Raw genomic sequence first — 21,732 nt, 5'->3', positions numbered from 1 at the left:
TAACTCTGCATGATCAGAGTGGCAAAGGAACAAGATATATGCATGAACTATATATAATGGATGTTTACAATTTCCTTCTTTTCAGCTCTTATCTCGAGAGCAGCACAGTCTCAAGTGAACACCAATGTCTTAAAAGAGAAGTACTGACATTCCATTTATTATTAAGCAACTTCTGCTTCAATCCTTTTATCAGACAAGTTTCATTGTTGCAATGCTTGATTGTTATTTTATGGCCAGACTTAAAAATGGCACGATTCAATTTTTTTTTTGTTTTGTATTTTTAAATACGGCAGCACGGATGAGGTTCATTCCAGATGAAATTACTTATATGGTGGCAGAGATGATCAACACCAAGGGTTGATGGATCCTGTCCTATCAGCCCCACACAGGAAAAATTATCTTCATCCCACTCCATGAGGTGAGATTTGGGGGTGAGGTCTGGCAGGGGAGAATGCCCAGCCAGGTGTTTTTTTTGTTCCCTGTCCAAAAGGAACCTCACAAAAATCTCTGCTCCTGAGCTCACACATTTTTCATCATTAGGATGTGGACAGGGATGCCAGGATCAACACTCCAGTGGGGCAGAGCCCAGCCATTCTGGGTGAGCAGACCTCATTTATTAGGGAGAGAAAGGGGATTCCTGTGAAACAGAGATTGCAGCTTCCTCATGAAAAAACCTTGTGTCACTTTTAGCCTTCCTTTAGGAAGTGCTCAACAAGAACTAAAGAATCTGTTTCCTGAATGATGGAAGTTCTGAGTGTGCTGTAAAAACCAGAGCCTTTGCAACAGAGAAGTCTCAAATGTTTTATCATTAAAAAAAAAATAGTAGCTTGCTTATAGTTCTCTTCTGGGTTCTCCTTTCTCTCAAAAAAAATGAATGGAAATTATAAAAGTCATAATCTGAAGAAAAATTAATTCAGTTCTTAGAAATTAATCCCCAAATCAACAATTTGAATGATGAAAGACTGCTGGAAATCATCCCAGATCTAGAATGGTCACAGAGTTCCCAACATTTGGGGTCTTTAACAGTACCTGGTATAATAAAAGGAGGGAAAACTTTTAGCATGGCTTCTTCTCTGCAGCCTTTCTTCTGTCATAATAATTAAGGCAGAGACAATATTATGAGTATATTCTACCTATTTTAAGCAGATTTACAGCCAAACAGTGTGCTGTGCTATTAATAGAAATGAGATGTGCTCAGTTTTTGAGCTACATCTCCAACTCCAAGTTCAGCAGAGTTTTTCACAGTAAGTATTTTAATGTTTCTTAAACAAATCAGGGGAAAAAATAACAGAATTATAGAATGGTTTGGGTTTGAAGGGACCTTAAAGATCATTGACTTCCACTCCCCTGCAATGATTAGGGACATTTTCCACTATCCCAGGTGGTTCCAAGCCCCATCCAGCCCTGGACATTCCAGGGATCCAGGACACAGATCTGGGCACTGCAGCTGCCAAGCCACAGCAGAGTGGACACTGTGTAGCCTCCACAGGCTGACATTTCAGATAACTTTTCTGAGTATTCACTCCATGCATTATGCACAGTGTTATAATTATATTTTTATAGCTGCTGGATAGGCACGGGTAAGAGTTTCTGCAAGATTGCTTTTCCATTTGTACACAGGAAAATATTGTCACAACTAGACTGTTAAAAATTGTTCAATTAAAAAGATCTAGCAAAGAAAAATTGTTGGTTGAACATATAAACAGGCATTACACTTCAGTATAATAGAGGTTGTTTAGAGAATTTATTTAAAAAATGTTATGGAATTAGGATTTCAGGTCAATAAAAAAGAAAAGTATATAACTACAAGAGAAGATTTTCTATTTTTTAAACTTCTTTTCTGACGGGATTTCAATCATCATTTCAAAGAAGTTCAGTGACTAACGTTCCTGCAAACAGCACCCATTTGTGTTTACACCTTTTTATGGCTGTTTATCCTGGGAAAATTAAATCTCACAAAAGGAGCTGGCAAACGTGACTCTGGTGTTTGCAGACATTATCTGTAGACAAAGCTCTGCTTATCTCCAGGTCTCCTCTGCTCTTCTGATTGCAATCTCATTTGCCTTGTCCTTGGGATCTCGTGTCTGCAACGACCTTCAGCTTGTTAAATATTCAGTGGAAAGTTTATGGACTTTCCCATAACCTTGATTAAAAGCCTATGGGGAACCTGACTGCTGAGAAATCGCCCCTTGTCTGAAAAAAAGGAACTTGAGTACACTGTGCTGATTTCTGTTTCACTAATGGTATTTATAATCAGCAGTCACTGGCACGGAGTCGAGGCCAGAGGAGAAAATGATGAATCAAACTTACCTGGTTAATAATTATTATATCATCATTACCTGATTTCACTAAGTGGAATTTTTGGGAGCAATGCTGAGAGGGAGTGGAAAAGCACATACAAAAAAAAAAAAAAAAATCAAATAAAACTGAGAAATATTCTTTTTAGACCTTCAGATTTTTTATCTTTGACCCCTGTGCAAAGGAACCCTGTCACTTCTGTGAAGAAGGGAGTTTCTGTGGGTTTAGGCTCCTCCATCCCCAAAGAATTGCTGCAGTCCTGCTCTCTGCCTGGAGCCTTGCCAGTGCCTTGGATGTGTTTCCACACCTCAAACCCTGCAGGCATTCTGGGTCCACCACTTTTTTTCCAGGGAAACATGACAGGAAAACAAGCAGACAAGCAAATTGTCCAGGTGCTTTTCAGCATCTTCTTTCTGTTGGAGTAATTAACACTCAGAGGCAGATGAAAAGCAGCTCAGCGTGCTCAAAGAAATATCTGAGCCACGTTGAGCATCTCTAGAGTTTTTAGAGTACAGGAGGCTCCTACCCCCTCAATCATTTACTTTGTCATTGTCTCTTTTTCTATTCTTGGTCTTTGTTCCTCCTTCAATAATGGACAGAGATCTTTTATTTTCTAATTGTCAGGGTGATTAAAAACCCATCAGGTAATTTTGTGCTTAACTATTATATCCTTCCTCCTTTAGGCTTCAAAATAATTTTTTCTGAGTGATAGACCTATTTCTGATCAAGACACACTAAATGGAAGATGTCAAATTTTATTGTGCCTTTACAACTATATCAGTACAAGATGCAGTAATTTTCTTCATCAGCATTTGGAAATTATCTCAATATGGGAGGAGAAGAGCATAAAAGACAAGCAATGTCAAGAATTAAAACTGTATTTAAGCCTGAAGTAGAGCTGCTGGAGGGGATTCTATATTGCCAAACTCAATCCTCAGTCATACATCAAAAGATTTGCTACATGACACTCAGATGGTTTTGTGAAGACACATGACTGCATCATATCCCAAATGCAGGGGCACAAAAAAATTTAAACCAGCCTTGCACAATCAGATATAGCAAAATTTTTAGCATTTCAATAAGTCTTTTTTTTTTCCCATAAAAAACTACTGCTTTACTTTTAATTCTTCCTTAAATGTATAATAACAGAAGGATGAGTAAGATACAAATTTTAACTGTCCCAAGGCTCTTATTTCCAAGGAAATAAGAGAAATATTGCCAGCCTCAGGAAAACCTCCCTCTCCATCATATTTGATTACCACAGATCACAATCCTTGAAGAAATTATAATGAAAATGAAAACATATGTTTCTTTCATTATTACAGTCTTCTATTTAATTGCCCTTGAACTGAAGTGACTTTATGTACAGTTCTGTTTGCTATATACAATTTCAAAGATGTATATACAGATGATATTAAACTATAATCATGCCAGCCTTTCTGAGTGGATTCCCCATGTGCTGCATTGATTGGGATCCCTGAATAAGATGCAAACCACTGGAGAGGTTTAAACAGCTATATTCTTTCTAAAGTACTCTTTAATTAATGTTGTCTAGAGCACTAATTATGAAAGCTTGTAAAGCCTAAAGCCTGAAAACACTTATGCACCTACTTAGCTGTGCTCATTCAGGGTAGACCCACCGAATTCCCTGCAAGTGCTCAGAGTAGGTAATTTAAGCAAGGTTTAACCTGAGCCCAGCTTTGCAGGGCTGTGCCCAGGCTGGGCTTGGCAGCAGTTTGCCCTCGGATGGTGCCAGTTCCAAGGCTGCCTTCCAGGGGCAGGGCTGGCTGTGCCCAGCAAAGTCCCCTGAGAGTGTCGTGGAGGAAATGTTGAATGGAGCGAAACGGAGCCATCAGTGAGTGGGAGATGAGATGTGTGCATCTGCAGACACATATGCTGAGATGCAAAAGTCATTTGTTCACATTATGGAGGCAGATAAATATGCAGAGATGTGCATATACACAAGTAGATCTCCTCCACAGTGCAAAATGCTCACATTAGAATAAAAGCCAATTTACTGTTACTGTCAATGAAAAACTCCTAAATCTCTTTAAAACAGAATACTGACATTTCTAAATCTTTGCCTTTAACATTAGAAACCAATCCTTTTGCTAAACAGATTCCTGACTGTTTAATTAAGAGCTGCAAACAGGGAAAAAAAAAAGTTTTAACTGGATTACCAAACTTTTCATTTTTAAGTGGAAATAGAGGTTTTTGTAGTTTTAACTGGATTACCAAACTTTTCATTTTTAAGTGGAAATAAAGGTTTTTGTTCAGGTCACTGCTCCTACACACACCCACAAATGGCAGGGTCCTAAAGCCCACAGCAGAGGGATCAGCACGTCCTCAGGCAGGACTGACACCACACATCCACATCCTCAGAGCTAATTCTGCCTTCACTTATACCTTTATTTATCCCTAAAGACCTCAGGAGTGCTGCACTTCCTGACAGGATTGAAAACTCCTTTCTGACAAGGTGGGATTTGCTTGGAACAGCAGCACCTGATGCTGCAAGGTGTGGGAAAGGAATTGTTTGCACTGTTTGAGGAGCACTGAGCCTTTTCTCATCTCACACTAAAACGATGCAGATCTGCAGTCCATTTCTGTAGCTGCTTTATGAAATGCAGCAGTGACTGGGGAACTGAGAGAATACAAATGAGACATTATCATATGATCTACAGCATTTCCTGAAAATTCCAAATCTTGCTACAGGAGCTCTCATGCATGCTGAACACCATCATCATTAGATAATTACTCATTATAAATGAGCCCAGGCTAAAGCCAGACGTGCTGTTCAGCTTTCCAAGTGCATACAAGTTTCAATGTTAAAATGAAAATATAATATAATTCCAAACTTTTTTTTCTCTTTCTCATCAAAAGTGCTGAATTTACATACAGGTAGTTTGTTTTTCTGGTGACTGGGGAAAAATCTGTCTCTGTAGTACTCAGCCATTGGCAGAATCTCAATGTAAAAGATTATTTCAAACTTAGCTTTGAAACAAATTTCTTCTTCTCTGTTGTCCCTTAAAGCTGTAGGGGTGGTTGTACACTAAGAATGGTCTTTTATCTACTTCTGTCACTACTGAAAATCCAAGTACTCTCTTCAACCACCCAAAATGCCTTCATGTCCAATTTAGTTGCATTTATTCATAGAAGGTTTCATTTCTGAAGATCTATCACTTTATTTATTGCACTTCATAGTGAAATTGGGCCATGCCTGTGCCTATTACAGTGATGCCCAGAGCCTCCTAATTTATGTCCTGGCATTTATAATTGCAAACAGCAATTGTAATGATTTATAGATTGATAGTTCTTGCTATTAACCACTTCACAGCTGCAGCATATTTGGTGAAAGATGATTTTGGGGAGCAATCCCCCCTTTGGGTGAGACAGAGCCTGTGTCATGTGTAACTCCTGCCCCAGGACCCCAAAGTCAGACCAGAGAGATGAATCTGCAGGCAGAGCAGAGTAACCAAATTCCCTCCAACACCAGGGACTCCTTCAGTAAACAGATTTTTAGATAAATCCTGGGTGGCAACAAGGGCCCTGCTCAAAGGCAGAACTAAGTTTGATTTGTTTTGGGAAAAGAATAAAACAAACTCATCATTGTGCTGCTGAATGTGACCAGGCTGAAGCATATGAAAGGAAAATCAGGAGAAAATCTGTGCTGCCTGAATGAACTGCTCTGTCCAGAGCTTCAGAACTCTTTTTTTTTCCTCCTCAGCCATTCCTCTGTCTGCTCTATTTAATCAAGGTGCAAATTGCCTTGTTCACTCAGGGTTGCTTGTACTTCATTTTCCAAACAAAGCAGTACAATCAATGCAACATTACTGGTGCAGTTTATATATCTTACACGTGAAACCAGAATTATTTTCACATCAAATACACCAGGTCTTCAAGCTCAAGATTCTCAAACAGTGATTTACAAGCACATTTTACAGCTTCTTCTGGCATGAGCAGAAGTTACAGAAATTACTGACACAATGGGAGGAAAAAGGTAAGATCCACCAAGGACTCCAGAGAATGATGTCTTATTCCTACCAAACATGAAAGAAAAGTGGCATCTCACTTTTCAGCTGAATTCTCTCTGGAAAATGAACATTTTTGGAATAGAACTGAACACTGGGGTTTATCTTACTGATTTTACAGTTTTCTGTTTCAGAGCAGAATCTTAACAGAAGCTCAGAGAAAACAATTAACATTCAAATATGTTCCAGAAATACCACCAATACTTGAGTTTTAAAAAAAAGCCCACATTTGTCTTCAAAGGGATTTCTGTTGAGAGAAAAAGCTGGTTTATTTTTCTCTATTTGTTACCATGGACATCTGAATAAAGATAGTATATTTTTACTGGAACCATCTTCTACTGCTGTGGGGAAAAAAAAAGTTGCCATCTGCCTTAAAGTATGTTCCTCTTCCAGCAAGAAGCTACACACACCACAAAGACCATGGTGATTTGAATCAGGTACATTTGGAGAAAATACCTGAGAAAGATCTTGTCTCAACAGAAATATTTTAACAAGGAAAAATAAAAATACTTTAATTACATGTATATAAATATATATACTGACATCAGACTTTAAAACCTTTTTATCATGTATCTTGGGTATCTTGATTTAGTCACAGCTTCAGTTTAGCAGGTTCCTTTTTCTCTTTCTTTCCTTTTTCTCTAATCTCTTTTCCCCTTTCTACCAGCTCAGATTGAATGAGAAATGCTATCTTTAACCTTGAGATCCCTGTTCTTGTTGGTTTGTGTCATAATCTTATTATTTAGAAGCAAATCTTGCTATTTAACATCTCACCTCAGCATGCAAAGTGCTTATGGATTAGAGAATATTTCCTGGGGGGTAAAGGATGCAGTGACTGGGAATTAGAAATGCAGCTGCCTGGCTGTGCCAGTCTCACAGAAAAAAAATAAATCTCTGTGACCCCCCTGTTCACTCCTCTGTGCTTTTTTGCAAGTTGTGCATTGCAGGTCAGGGACTGTTGAGTGCAGAACATCAGAGCCAGTTTCTCCCAGTGACTGTAAATAGTAGGGTGCAGTTACAATTTAAAGTATAATCAATTTTTAAAGCAGAAATGCAGCAGAATTCTGCTCTATATATTCCAGAGCCTCACCAATGTTGCAGTGGAGAAAATCTCCTGCATGCCAGCCCAGGGCTGGCTCCTGAGCTCACAGAGGGGATGATCTGTGACACAGCTGCTGATCCCTGGCTGAAAAGCCAGGACCTTTCCTGACATGGAGCCTGGAGTGTGTCCCAGATGTCCTGCAGAGCTGCCCAGGCAGTGAGGGGTGCAGGGAGCAGCCCTGGTGTCCCCAGGGCAGGGACAGACACAGTGACAGTCACTGTCTGTGCTGCCCAGGACAGGCTCTCACCCTGCACTGCGCTGGGAAATGGGGAATGGCTGCAACATCACCCTGGGGAAAACACCTATAAATAGCTGCAAACTCCTACAGACACCTAGAAACACCTGCAAACTCCTACTGACACCTACAAACATCTACTGACACCTACAAACACCTACAGGCATCTACAGACCCCTACAAACACCTATAAACATCTACAAACACCTACTGACACCTGCAAACTCCTACAGACACCTACAAACAACACTTACAAACCCCTACAAAAAACTTACAAACTCCAACAAACACCTAGAGACGTCTGCAAACTCCTAGAAACATCTACAGACACCTACAAACCCCTAAAAACTCCTAAAAACACCTACAGACACCTTCAAACTCCTACAAACATCTACAAACATCTACAAACCCCTACAAACAACACCTACAAACTCCTACAAAAACTTAAAAACTCCTACAAACACCTGAGACATCTGCAAACTCCTACAAACTCCTACAAACATCTACAGACACCTACAGACACCTGCAAATACCTGCAAATACATACAAATGCCTACAAACGACCACTACAAATTCCTGTAAACTCCTACAAATTCCTACAAACTCCTACAAACACCTACTGACACCTACAAGCACATACAAACAACACCTACAAACACCTACAAACCCCTAAAAACTCCTACAAGCACCTACAGACACTTACAAATAGCTACAACCACCTACAAACTCCTACAAACACCTATTGACACCTACAAGAACCTACAAAACCCTACAAACTCCTACAAATGACACCTACAAACACCTACAAATACATACAAAAATCTACAAACGATACCTACAAGCACCTAAAATCACCTACAAACACCTAGAAACATCTATAAATAGCTACATACTCCTACAACCACCTACAGGCACCTGAAAACTCCTACAACCACCTACAAAGAGTTACAAACACCTACAAGCACCTACTGACACCTACAAACACCATCAAACTCTGGTGTCAGACATCCCTGACATCCTCAGGGAACACGAGGGTGCTGCTGCATTAAAACTTGCACTGAAACTGCAGCGTTGTGCCACAGAGAAATCTGCTGTGAGCTCTGCCTGAGTGAAACATTTCTTTTTCCGTGGTCACGAAACGAGCCCCTCCATTTCAGACTCGTTAACCTTCTGTCTTGATGAAAATTAACAGCTACAGCTTCTTCTAAATAAATTCTGTGAATTTTACTGGGTAAAGCATTCCTCTATTCCTGTCAAAGAGTTGTGCAGCACAGCTGGTTTTTAACAAATCCCTATTTTTACTCGCTGACATTTGACTATCATTATGTATATGAGATTCTTCAGCCTGCAAAGCACGTTTGAACAAGAAATATTAATGTCCCCCCACATTTGCCATCTTCTATCACTATTCAGCAAGAATAGGTGTTACACAAAAGAGAAAACATCTGCTCCCTTGTATTATGATTTCTCTTGAACTCTTCAGATTGGAGATACAAAGTTGATAGCAGAGGTTAGGGATGGATGCACAAAGCAGATCCGTGCTTCTTTGTGTCTGTGTTCCAAAGGGAAACAAATCCTAAAATTCACTATTGTAGAAAGCATAAAGAAAGAATTATGAGGGACCTTTTTATTAGAACATCTTTAGTGGCTAAATTATTATATCTTAAGTTTTGTTATCCTTGTCATGATTCATTCCTAACACAGGCACTAGAATAAGCTCAGGGCATTTTCTTCTTTTCCACGCTTTGAAATATCTCAACTCTCTGGGACTTTGTGGCTGCACTGTCAGTCTTTAGTTTTTCTGCCATTTCTGTCAATCTTTAGTTTTTCTGCCATTTCACTGGGGTATCACCATGTGGACAGTGCCCTCCTTGGCAATTCCAATCCTGCAGTGTGGAACCTCCTCTGCAATGCCAGCCAGGGGTTTAAGCACAGAAGCACAAACAGGACAGGACTGCTGTGGAACACATCTCCAGCTGTTTTATTTTTTTAATTTTTAATTTTTTTATTTTTTCCTCCAAAATCTCAATCTCATTACACAGTTGGGACAATGGGAAGATGCCAGCAGCTCACACTCTCAGCAGCAGCTGGAAAATGTGATGTTACAATGCACTTTGAAAGTTTTTTGACCAATCACAAAAAGTAAAAACATATTGACAGCAGTTCTATCCAACCACTGTAAGTACACATCTTTGGTTAAAATCTGCTTGCTTATTTCTAATACAACACCTGCTTGTAAGCCTTAAAACACAATGCACAGAGCTCCATTATTAAGTTTAGATCTTCCTAATATCTTGCTAGATAAACTTTTGTGCAGCTTAGGGAGTTATTCTAGCCAAGCTTTAATGCTCAGACCATTGTCCTATTTGTCCTTGCTCTCTACACCCCATGGAACTTTCTGCTGGCATGCCTGATGCTTTCTGCTTAGCTCTAATTGCAGATTGCTGTCTCTGCTTTCCTGCAGCTTTCCCAAAACCCTCTGAATTTAGGGATTCCCACACTCTGCTGTGGAGGGCTGGGGGTGAGGAGCTGCAGGGAAAACTCCTCAAACCCTCCCTCCATGGGAGCCCAAAGACACAAAACCTGCCCTGCATGAAGACACAGAGTCAGGCTCTTGTCAGGGACACTCTGGACCGAGTGTTCTGTGTTCTAAACCCGGTTTTTACTGCTCAGTGCTGGTGCTGAGCCCTGCTCTGGTCAGCCCCACCAATGTTCCCTCGTGCTTCCATGACAGGGACAGCAGCATCTCTGAATTTGGGACAAGGATTTGGCAATCTGCTGCCCTTTGACACAAATTAACAACCAGGAGTCATGCAATGATCCAGGCACAAACTCCTTCCACACAAATAGCCCCAATTTTAACAAAAATCAGATGATTTCAGGGAGAGGAAAGCAAACAAGAAATAATTCTCCTTGTCTAACTCCAGAGTAATTCACAGGATTGCATTTTTAAAATCTCTCTGTGTCTTAGCAGATATGGAAGAAAAAAAAAACCCAAACAACAAAACAAAGGAGGAAGTACCTCATCCTTTTTTGAAAATGTAATACTTTTAATTATGAATCCTGTAATGGAAAACTGGATAATTCAATATCCAAGCAGATTATTTAACTGTTTATATGCTTTAAAACATGCAAATCATACTGTAATAAACTAAACTCCTAATTCTCATGTGACCCTACATACAGACACAACAAATGTCATTCCAGTCCCAGGACAGAGCAGCACAAGGTAAAGGACCTGCTTCATTTACTGATGGACCCTTTTCCACAATACTGTGAATACATTCCAGGTCAGGGCAATCAGGGGGCTGATGGAGAAAGATTCTCCTGTGATCTTCACAAAAAAGAGAAATAAGGGCTAATTTTAGAGACAGAAGGATGAGAGGTCCACCCCAGTGGAATCTCTAATCGGTGATATTTGACCCTCAGTAAAAAAACTGAGAATGTGTATAAAGAAAAGCTTTAATATCAGTTCTAATGAGATAAAAATAATTTTTGCCTTTATAGTTTTCAAAGTGCTTTCTCTCACCACTCCTATTTCTTTTTATTGCCACTGTTTTTCTTTATATGTACTACAACTAAGGAGGAGAGGCAAAGGTTGTCTTTCTATTTCTAAATAGTTCTTTGGTGTATGATTAGTGTGTGACATGAATAAAGCCTTTCTTGGTAGAGAAAGATCTGCTTTCTTTTAAAGTATTAGATGAGGGCCAGACTTTATAATATCTCACCCTATAGAGGACACATCCTCTGGGACACTGGGTTTGGAACATCACTCAAGACAACCAGATAAAAGAACAACTGTTGAAATAGCATGATTGTTCTTGCTGGTGCTTCACAGACCCAGGGTTATTTTGAATGAGAGGAACTGAAGTCCAGCAGACCTTACAGCCTTGCCCTTTTTCTGGAAACAGCGTTTCAGATGGATCAATTGCTGCTTCCTACTATTATTTTATTATTATGACTATTATTGTAAAGGGAGAACTTTAATTTGATGCGCCAAGGCTTTAGGCAGAGCTTTAAGCACTGCAGGGACGAGATCACAACGGGGCTGTTTGGCAGCAAGGCATGGCAGGAAGCAGAGATGGTTCCAAAGCACAGAGCAGGAGAAACTGGAGGTTCTGTAAGGTTCTGCTTCATCCCATTGTCCCACCCTGTTATCCCATCCTAGCCAAGCCCTTTGAGATGCATCACCATGGCTGAAGTGGCACAAAAAAAAACCAAAAAAACAAACAAACAAAAAAAAACCCAAAAAAAACCAAAAAAAAAACAAACAAAAAAACAAACCTGTTACTGGACTTGTGGAACATTTGCCAGGCACGTTCTACAGGATGCTTAAACAAACTTCTGAGCACAGGAACCTCCTCTCAGCACACACAGCTCCTGTCTGCCCACCCCATCCACACCAGCATCAGCAGTGGGACTGAACTGGGGCAACCCAAAACCCTGGGCTAAGTGGTTTTTACAGGTGAAATGAAAACAAGCCCTAATTTGCACGTGGAAGCATTGCTAGCACAGCATATGTTTGTTGTACAGATCTGCTCCACTTCCATCCTACAAGTATTTGTGATGGTTTTTACTGCAATTGCACTGGGAGCAGAACATCAGCGGAACAGCCACAATGTGCTCAGAGCCCCACAAATACAGAGCGAAATTTCTCTCTGTAATCCAGGGATTTTACCATCTAATTCCAACTGAAACATGGGAACAACTGAGACAGCCAGCGAGGCCAGGCTGAGAATTTTGAAAGGGATACACGAGACTGGAGCTTCTGGAAGTGCTGACTTCAGCACCACGCAGAGTTAACTCTGAAAACATTTAACAGCAATTAGAATGCCACTTGAATTAATCAGAACACTAGTGTATCACACAGCACTATGAATAAAGCAGAATCCCTGCAAAATCCTGCCACTAACTAGGAAGCAGCAATATTATTTATGTGTATTAAACACAGGGGTGAGAATCTCAACCTCTGGTGTAATATAAATCCAAAAGTATAATCATAAATATTTCGCCCAGGTCTCTTCAGCTCAACCCAGACAAATATATTTTATTTTTTGAATGAATACCTCACATCAGGGACCAGCAGGGCTCAAGGAGAGTTCCAGTGGCTGGGTCAGCAGCACACACAGGGACACCAACCCCGTGTTCCCCTGATGAGGAGCCTGCACAAGGGGCTTGGGACCTTTCCTTCCCGAGCTACAGCAAAGCCAAGGCTTGAACACCAACCAGAAAATAAAAAAGATCACAATGCCAATCATACAACATCAAAAAATGGCAGAAACGGCAGTTTATTAGCAGTACACTGCTTTTCCAAACAGCTGAAAGTTATCTGAAGAGCAAAGGCAAAAATTCCTCCCCTATTCAGGAATATATGGATAGATGACTTTTTGGAACAATTCTAGTTGTTCCTAATGCATGTTTGGAGGCTGGACCAATCCTATTTCCCCACTAAAAGTTCAGTTAGAAGGAAAGCATCAGATTAAAGGATGGCCACATCTCCACACAAACAAGAACAACAATGACTGGTTTTATTGAGTTGATCAGATTTGAGTCAGCAAATGCCGTGACTTGAAATGCACCATCAGTTTGGAATCTGCTTTGTTCAATAAATACAATTTTCCATTTAATTTTTGAGACAGATTGGTAGCTGCAGACAGTCTTTAAATATATTTCATGTTATATATTTTTCATTAATCACGGTCAAAATCAACTTATAAATTATGATGCTTCAAATCAAATTATAATCATGAAATTTTTTCGCATGGCTTAAATTATATAAAAGAGACATTTTTTCCCCCCATATTTCCGTTTTTAAAACAGGAACTCAACATCCAATCTAACAAACATCATAATATTTCATATTGCTAAAAGCTCCTCTTGCAGCAACTGATTAGCTTGATTTGGTAAAAAAAGACAAATTGCATCATCTGTGTTTTTCTACTCTTAGAAGAAGAAAGAAGAGAAAGTTTGAGACAGAGTAAAGAGGCAGCCTGTCATTAGAAGAAGTTTGAAAAACTAGAGGGAAGGAATTTGTTCTGCCTCCACCTCTGCCCCACCAGCCTGCTCGCCAGACCAATATATCTAAAACTTTCATAAACAGAACAAATAGGATTATCCATTACCATGTCAGCTTAAGTGATAACACAAATATGTATCACAGAACATCTGCCACTAAATCACTGTTTATAGATGTCAGATCTCATTTATTATTAAAAAAAACACCACCAAAACAAATGCTTTAAAGCCTTCCTTATTATTCCATGAGAAGTGACTGATTTCTCAGCTGTGAGGTGGAGCTATTCTTTCTAATCACTTTAGACAGAGTAACTTCTATTATAAACCCCAGTCAAAAATTGCATTGGGTTGTATTCACAAACATGTTAGTATTGCCTGAGTTACTTCACCCCACTATGCAGCCCAGAATATCCAGCATATTTTCCCCATTGATTTTCCTCATCCATCCCCATTGATTTTGCATGAAAGAATATGGTGCATCTCAGAAAACTTGCTTTTATCTTCCTTTTCTTCAAAGAGCAGAAAAGGTAGATTGAGGTTTTATATTCTGATATCAGCAATAAAATATATAAAATTTACTTTAAAAATAATTTATAGAGAACGCTCTTTATACACAGAAAGTGTAAAATTTAAAAATTCAGTGTCTGTGTTTGCAGTGCCGTGTTTGACTGAGAGGCCGAGCAGGACAATCTTTTTTGCTTTTGCATTTTTAAATTTAATTTGCTTTGTCCATCTTCCCCTCTTTGTGTCAGCTGCTTGAATAACCCTTAAGTCAGGCACCCAGGGATCAAATTACCAAATCATGGGCTTATTTCTGAATATGCAATCTGTATCCTCTCAGGTACAAGTGAAAATGTGCTTGCAAAAGCCACTCATGTGTATCATTGCAAATTGACCTCTCCAGTCTGCCCTCTTACCCACTCCAGTCAGGAACAAATCCAGAATTCCATCATGCTTTGTTTTATAGCAGTTTCTGTTGGCTTGCTGTGCTCTATTATTAAAATTATTTTAGAAACAAAGGGCTGAAACATCTGGAAAATCAGAGTTTGAAGCCTTGTGACTTTGAGCGCCCTCGACCATGCGCCCCGCGGACAGAAACCGCACCTGAGAGAGACACACCCGAAAATGGGAGGGTTGAGCACGTCCTGATGTCGGTCCCTGCCAGATGCCCCATCTTTTAAATCACACAGTGATCTTTTAGAGGCACTCAGGGCTTGCTGTGGAGCTCCCAGCCCGTGATTCATGGGCGCACTCACCGAGGTCATCGCGGAGCTTGGCACTTCACAAAGCGCTACAAAGCCCTGCTCAGCCATTACACCCTGCCACCTAGGTGCAAGCTAATTTGATTAAAGGTACAAGATCAATCAAACTCTATTGCCTCAGAAAGATTAATTACCTCAGCACTTTCCGACTTAATTATTAGTGCTCAGCCATGGGGTTGGGAAAGCCCAGTACAGCACAAGTTAAAGGGCCCAGTGGGCAGGTGTGGAGACTGGGATGTATTTTAGCTTGAGATTTGTTATCTTTAACTAATGACAGCTTCTTTCTTTCTTATTCAAACTAGGCCTAAGTGTGTTTATAGCTGAGCAATAACCAAACTAAAATATTGCTGCTACATTTCAACCTTTCTGTGGAAATAAAAAGTAGAGAAGATGGGAAGGAAAAAACTGAAAGCATCGTTAAAAAAATTTCTGTCTGTCGGCAGTCCAGTTTTTGGACAGGGAACAAGAAACTTAAGACTTTGTAGATTTATTTTTTTCTTGTGCCCCAGCATGAGGTCTGAAATCCAGCTGCCAGAGCATCTTATTGATGATGTTTAAAGAGTATATTTCAGCAACTGCAGAGTTTCTGATTATCAGACAAGCCAGCATGGCAGAAAACACAGGCATTTTCCCAGGGAGAATGAGCTCCCTGTCTCAGCTCTGTGCTGACCCTTTCTCCTCCACCAGGCTCCAGGCTGAGTTTCAGGACCCCCAGGCTGTCTCTGAGCTGCTGGCAGGGCTGGGGACAGCAGGGACCAGCTCCCAGCATGGCACAGCCACGCTCCCAGGCTGGTGATGACCAACCCTGTGTCCATCTGGGCTGGGGCTGGAGCCCAGAGCAGAACTGAGGCTCAGCAAACACGTCCAGCCTTGGATTTCATATTCCCAGCCTGGAAAAGTCACCTCCTGTGTGACACACTGGACTTGCTGCTCTTACAGACAGCGATTTATTTTCTCTCACACATTTATCAAACTCCTTTTTTAAGCCAGGTTACATTCTCATGCCCTGCTTCTATACTTGCTCACTGATCTCATCTGCAGCCCCCAAATTTGCAGCCTGGGCTGGTTTAGAGGCAGCCCCAGCCCATTTCCCTGTGAACTGAGCCAGTTCTGTGGTTTTGCTTCCCCTCCCTGCTGCTGTGTGAGAGCAGCCCCAGCCCCCAGCAGCCTTTACCTTGCAGTTTAAACCAGCCAATATTCATTCCTTTCTCTGTATATAGGCATCCCAGTCACCTGTTATTAATAATATTTCTTTATGCGTCTTTCTCATGCAGATTCACCTTTCTTTAACATGGGAAGCCAACACTATTCATAACAGGCCTGTTATGGTGTCAGCAACACCCTGGGGTTTTTCCTTTTCTTCTTTTTTCTCTCTGCTAGGAGGAACCCAGGATTTTTTCAGTCACATTAGGTACTGGTGATTTATAGTTTATCTTTGTAGTACTCAGTTGGTTTTTTTCTTTATGTCATTTTCAGCTGGTGATTTATATACTAGTTACATACAGCAGTTCCTTTGAGAATGACTCTCAACTATTAGATTTCATCCCACTGCTATTACTTCAAATCCTTAGCAAAATCCAATTCTGGTGTCATGCACACCTCCTCCTCTATTGTCAGTGATGCTTGGCTTTGAGCTACTAGAACATTTCATTGACACGTTCCTGCTTTTTAATGCCAAACTCATTAATGAAGATAATTATGGAGATTTTTCCATTCTTGTATTATTCTATGTCTTTTCATTCTTAATTACTAATGCTCCACCCTAATGTCATAATAACAGTTATTAGTCCTTAAATATATATATAGATTAACTGAGCATGTATTCCCCAATGTTAAAAATACATATAATGGAAGTGAGATAATGGAGCTCATCTCATCCTACTCTTGGGAAACCCATGATATCATTTATTGCATTATATTTTTATATATCTCAGTTTCTTCTTTGTAAATTCTTTTCAGTAGTGGAGCTTGACCAGAGAATTATTTCTGCTTGACATCTTGTGTGTCAGAATTACAGAAAAATAAGGAAAACACTATCAGTTTTGATATCCTGGGAGGAAGATTATCTCCTCTCCTCCACATGAATGCACTGAACCTGCCCTGACTTCAGTGCCATTATCATCACTCTCCATCAGCCTGCCTTTGTGCTCATCAACATCATCCTTATCAAAAATTAAGTCAAGGTGAAAGTGTTCTTTTAATTTTGAGGAAGAAATATATGCTGTCTTTAATCATGAACAGATGTCTTCCTTGCTGCAAACCTCCCTCTTATGTGGTTAAATACCACAGATTGCAGTCTTAATTCTTCCTAAGACTGATTTTATGCACTCTGATCATCACTTAAAGCTTTGCCCCAGCTTCTCATTTGCTCATTTGCTGTCCACAAGTTGTGCCTTGTGGAAAAAATGGAACTGGGGAATCCATGTATTTGAAATTTACCTTTCCCCCTCCCCAGGGATTGAACCCACAGGAATTCTTCAATCCAGTTCACCCAAACAACTCCTCAGCTGTGTGAAGGTGTCATTGGGAGACAAAAATAACCAGTGAGACACCTCTGGCAGCCCCAGCCTGACATGGCCACAAACTTGTGGTGTCTACTGATTGTCCTCGAGCTCCACACTTGCTGATTTTCAATGCAGCTTTCTTGGCTTATTAGTCACTAATTCATGTTAAATATTCTTCATGGAGACCCCCTGTCCTTAATACACCAGTTTCCTCCTATTTGAAACCCTGAAATCGCAGTGTGATTTGCCTCATTAACTTTAATTTTCAGCTAGCTTTGTTTATACTTCTATTTCTTTACACAAAATGATTGCTATTATTTAATTGCAGATTACTTTCAGGTTTTCTGGCTTCCCCTCCACACTCCCTGTCCCCAAGCTGCAATCATGCCTCTTGCTCTGCCCAATTTCTTGGCTGAACTAGTCACATTCTATTTTTTCTCCAAACAAAAGTCAAATAATTTTATTGTCTAGAGGAAAGAAAACAGATTTGATAAGGCTATAAAAACAGATGAAGCATGAAAATTTGTCATTAATATCTTACACATGTATTAAATAACCCAATGGAACTGAGGTTCACTTTTCAACCCCTTTGATGAACATCACTGCTTACAGAGAGAATTTGCCAGGGAAGTCAGACACAGAGAATTTGTTGGTCTTTGTGCTTGAAGTGTCTTTTGTGTTTAAACAGAAGGGGAAAAGAGAGGGGGAAAAGGTGGTTTGGTTAAAATCCTTAGCATAGGGAATTACTGGAGCATCCTTATTTGAGCAACTTATGAGGAGAAAATATCTGAATAGCACACACAAGAGTGCTGTTACTCAAGGATAAGGTTCTCTACAAACCTACACGCATTTTTATATTACTATTTACTTAGTGTGACAGTTTATTGGCATCTCTTCCCTAGGATGCATCTACCACACTGACTTTATGTTTTTCTAAGGAGGGAACTAAAGTAAGAGAAGACAAATCATTTTAAATAGCCTATTTCTAATTTTAATTAGCACAGTCAATTAATTTTAAAGGTTTACATATAAATTTCTCACAGTTTTTTAACCACTATAACCTTACAGTTATTTTTTTTTTCCCTCCTTGCTTCAGTCCTGTATGGGATGTGATTTTGTAAAGCCTCATCTCACCAATATTTCACAGGGTGATTGGTTGGGGTTTTTTTTGTTTTATTTTGTTAAGCTCATCTTTTTCAATGTTTTGCAACAAATGCTTAGCTGTTGCTAGCAAATTTAAAGCTTCCAAAAGGCAACAATTCCCAGTATCAGAGAAACAAATAACACAGAAGGACTGTAGTCAGGAAAAGGAAAAGGAAAAGGAAAAGGAAAAGGAAAAGGAAAAGGAAAAGGAAGAAAACACTTTTGGACGTGGCCATGAGTGTTGTCTCAGCTGCCATCAGCTTTCCCAGGCACTTGGCTGGCTCTGGACATTACTGACATCACTTCAGCCCAAATCTCTCTCCTTGGCAGGCAGAGTTTAACTAAACCCCCACCAGGTGACAAATCAGCCTTTACATTCCAGAGAATGTCTCAGATTGAGAGGTCAGATATTAGAGATGTTGGAGGGAATGAAGGCCATGCTGGTTCTGCTCTATGAGCTCAGATTACCTGGCTGCATTTTTCTGTCTCTTTTCACATTAACAACACTTTAGTCCATGAAGGAAGACAATAAATACTTTGAATTGCATCAAGCCACTCCAAATTAGAACAAAGAAAAAAGCACCAACCAAAAATCCAGCAGAAGATGGTAGAGGAAACCACCAATTCAGAGCTATTTTTGCTGTTCCATTGTTGGCTAAATGTGTCTTGCATGCACAAGTGAACCACAGGAGCCTCAGGCTCATCAGATATTTTGGGTTGTGTCATCTGCACCAAGTCACTTTGCAGCAGCACACTGAACACAAACAAGCTGTGGGTCTCCCCCTTTTTCACAACATCTATCTAAATCTGCATTTTTGCTCCTGCCACTAGATGCTGCCATTAATAGAAGCACAAAACACTAAAGAGGGCCACAAAAGAAGCTTTCCCTGCTGTAACCATGGTGCTACATCAATTAAACTGCTTCAATAAGATACAAGTTGGAAGGGAAGAAAAATTTTCACATAAAACAAACTCTAATTAAACTGGGACTTCAAGTTTAAAACGGAACTGTCAGGTAATTAGACAGGTGATTAAACTTTCCTCAACTTCACACTTGGAAAGGCATCTGACGCCTGCTTAGCCTGCTCCCAGGGATGTGTGTCAATGACATTCAGATGTCAGAGCTGAGTTACTTTTACAGCCACATTCTGCAAGAGTCATGGTGAATATTCCTTCTGAAATTAAAAAAAAAAAAAACCAACTGGGCACTGAGAGCATTGGCAAATCCCAAACCAGAGCCTCTTTGTAAATGGCACAACAGGATGCACATGCCTCTTCTGAGAGTTCTACACCAGCTCCTGTCCCATGCTCTCTGCAAGAAGGGCCCTGCATATTGATTTCATTTTCTTTCTCACTTCAGTAAAGTATAAATACCAGTTACAAGCAGCAAGAAAAAGCTGGAAAGCAAGTTCAGACCATGAGTATGCAAAGCAAAAATATATATATTTAATAATATATTATATATTATATATCTATAATATATAGCTTGATATTTTCTTTCTTTGGGGGTGTATTTGTAGTCCTTTAGAGCTTAACTCTGTGAAGGACTCAGTTTGACTGCCTAGAATATTATTAAGGGTATATTACAGCCTCAAATACATAAACACAAAAGCAAATAATGACTGCTTCCCAAAACAAGATCAAAACCCCCTGATGATTCTTGTCAACTGTCTAAAACATAATATTCTGGCATTACTTCAGGAAACGTATCACCTTAAAAATTTTAAAGTTAAACTTAGGTAATAGTTTGCAAATTAATGAAAAAGAGGGCAGACCTCACATGTGCAAAAAGCCCCTGAGGCTCCAGTCCTGGGCAGCTCAGGAAATCACAGCTCTGCCTTTGCCAAGAGCCAGGCTGAGTGTGGCAGAGCCAGCTCGGAGTGGGAGGGAATGCTCTCTGCTGGCTGTGCCACTGCAGAGTGTAACTGCCTTCCACAGCTAATTCAGGTGCACAGCACTCACTAATTCATTCCTCCTGATACACTAAAGCAGCTGAAATCCACCTTTTGGGCCAAGTTTTGCCCAGAACAGATGTATTTCCAAATCACTTATTAAGCTGCTAACAAGGCCTTAGAGGCTTAGAGACATTCAGGTGTCTCTTTATCAATGGCACAGTTCAATTTAATCCAGGTAAGGAGCCTCTGGACAATTAACAGTTGACTAAAGTTCAGTGGAGTCTCCAACTGGCTATCACAGCACAGAGCAGAGCCAGAGCCCACAGCTCACAGGAGGGGTTCTGCCTCCCTGCTTTTGACATCACAAGAAGGCAGTGGCAATGGCAGAAGATGACAAACTCCTCTGAGATTATTGCTACACACCATCGCTGCTTTCAAAGGACAAATCAAGAAACACTTATTTCTGGAGACTGCACTCTTTCCACAGATCTGCTCATCACCCACGAGCTCCTTGCTAAACTACAGCACACAGCAGTGCTGGAAACGTTAAAAATGTGAATTCCCTCAGCAGAGTATTTATGACCATTAGGGCAGCAGTGTTAACCTCCTCTGAAAGCTCCTCTGTGCACAGCCCACCAGCTCCATAAAAACACCAGCTCATCCATAAACCCTTAACAGCTCCAAGAGTTTCCCTTCCAGCAGCCAGACCTCCCATTCTCACAAACAGCACGCTTCTCCAGCCCAACGCTGGGTGAACACAGAGCCTGATGGTGGATGGATTGAAGGAGAGAGGGAATGGAAGAGCAGAGCTCTGCACTTACTGGACTCGGGGTCGGAGTTGCCGTCGCCCTCGGTGCGGCTGTTGGGGGACGCCTGCTCGTAGAACTCGTCCTGGGGGAATCCCAGGGGCAGCGGCTGGGACGTGCTGGCCCCGCTGGTGGGCTCGTGGTCCCCGAGCCCGCTGTCACTGCAGCTTTCCTGGGAGCCATCTGGCAGGTGGAAGGTGACCCGGCGCTGGGGCTGCAACACACAACACAAGGACACGGTTTGCACCACGCGCTATTTCGCCTCCCCAGACCCGTGCGCAATTTCAGGCTTTCATGAGCTGCTTTCAAACCCGCTGCACCTGACAGCACTGCTTGCTGCTGTTTTTAAAAAAAAAAAAATAAAAATGTGAGCCCTGATGCAAAATGAAAGACACCTCAAACTAAAGAGATTCTGTCAGACTTCACAAGGCTTTGGATACCTTT

General features: G+C 40.6%; 1 protein-coding gene across 2 annotated transcripts in view; it reads right to left on the bottom strand.

The window, feature by feature from the left end:
• PCDH11X (protocadherin 11 X-linked) overlaps nucleotides 1-21,732 on the bottom strand; it is a 415,202-nt gene that overhangs the window by 98,081 nt on the left and 295,389 nt on the right. For both annotated transcript variants that reach the window (XM_033072213.1, XM_033072214.1), the window contains one exon: nucleotides 21,304-21,502. In XM_033072213.1, the coding sequence (XP_032928104.1) occupies nucleotides 21,304-21,502 (199 nt within the window). The remainder of the gene's footprint in view (nucleotides 1-21,303; nucleotides 21,503-21,732) is intronic.

The sequence above is a fragment of the Catharus ustulatus genome, chromosome 14, assembly GCF_009819885.2.
Source record: "Catharus ustulatus isolate bCatUst1 chromosome 14, bCatUst1.pri.v2, whole genome shotgun sequence".
Classification (NCBI taxonomy): domain Eukaryota; kingdom Metazoa; phylum Chordata; class Aves; order Passeriformes; family Turdidae; genus Catharus; species Catharus ustulatus.
Note: the sequence above shows the minus strand (reverse complement) of the source record. Positions and strands in the feature narration are given on the sequence as shown.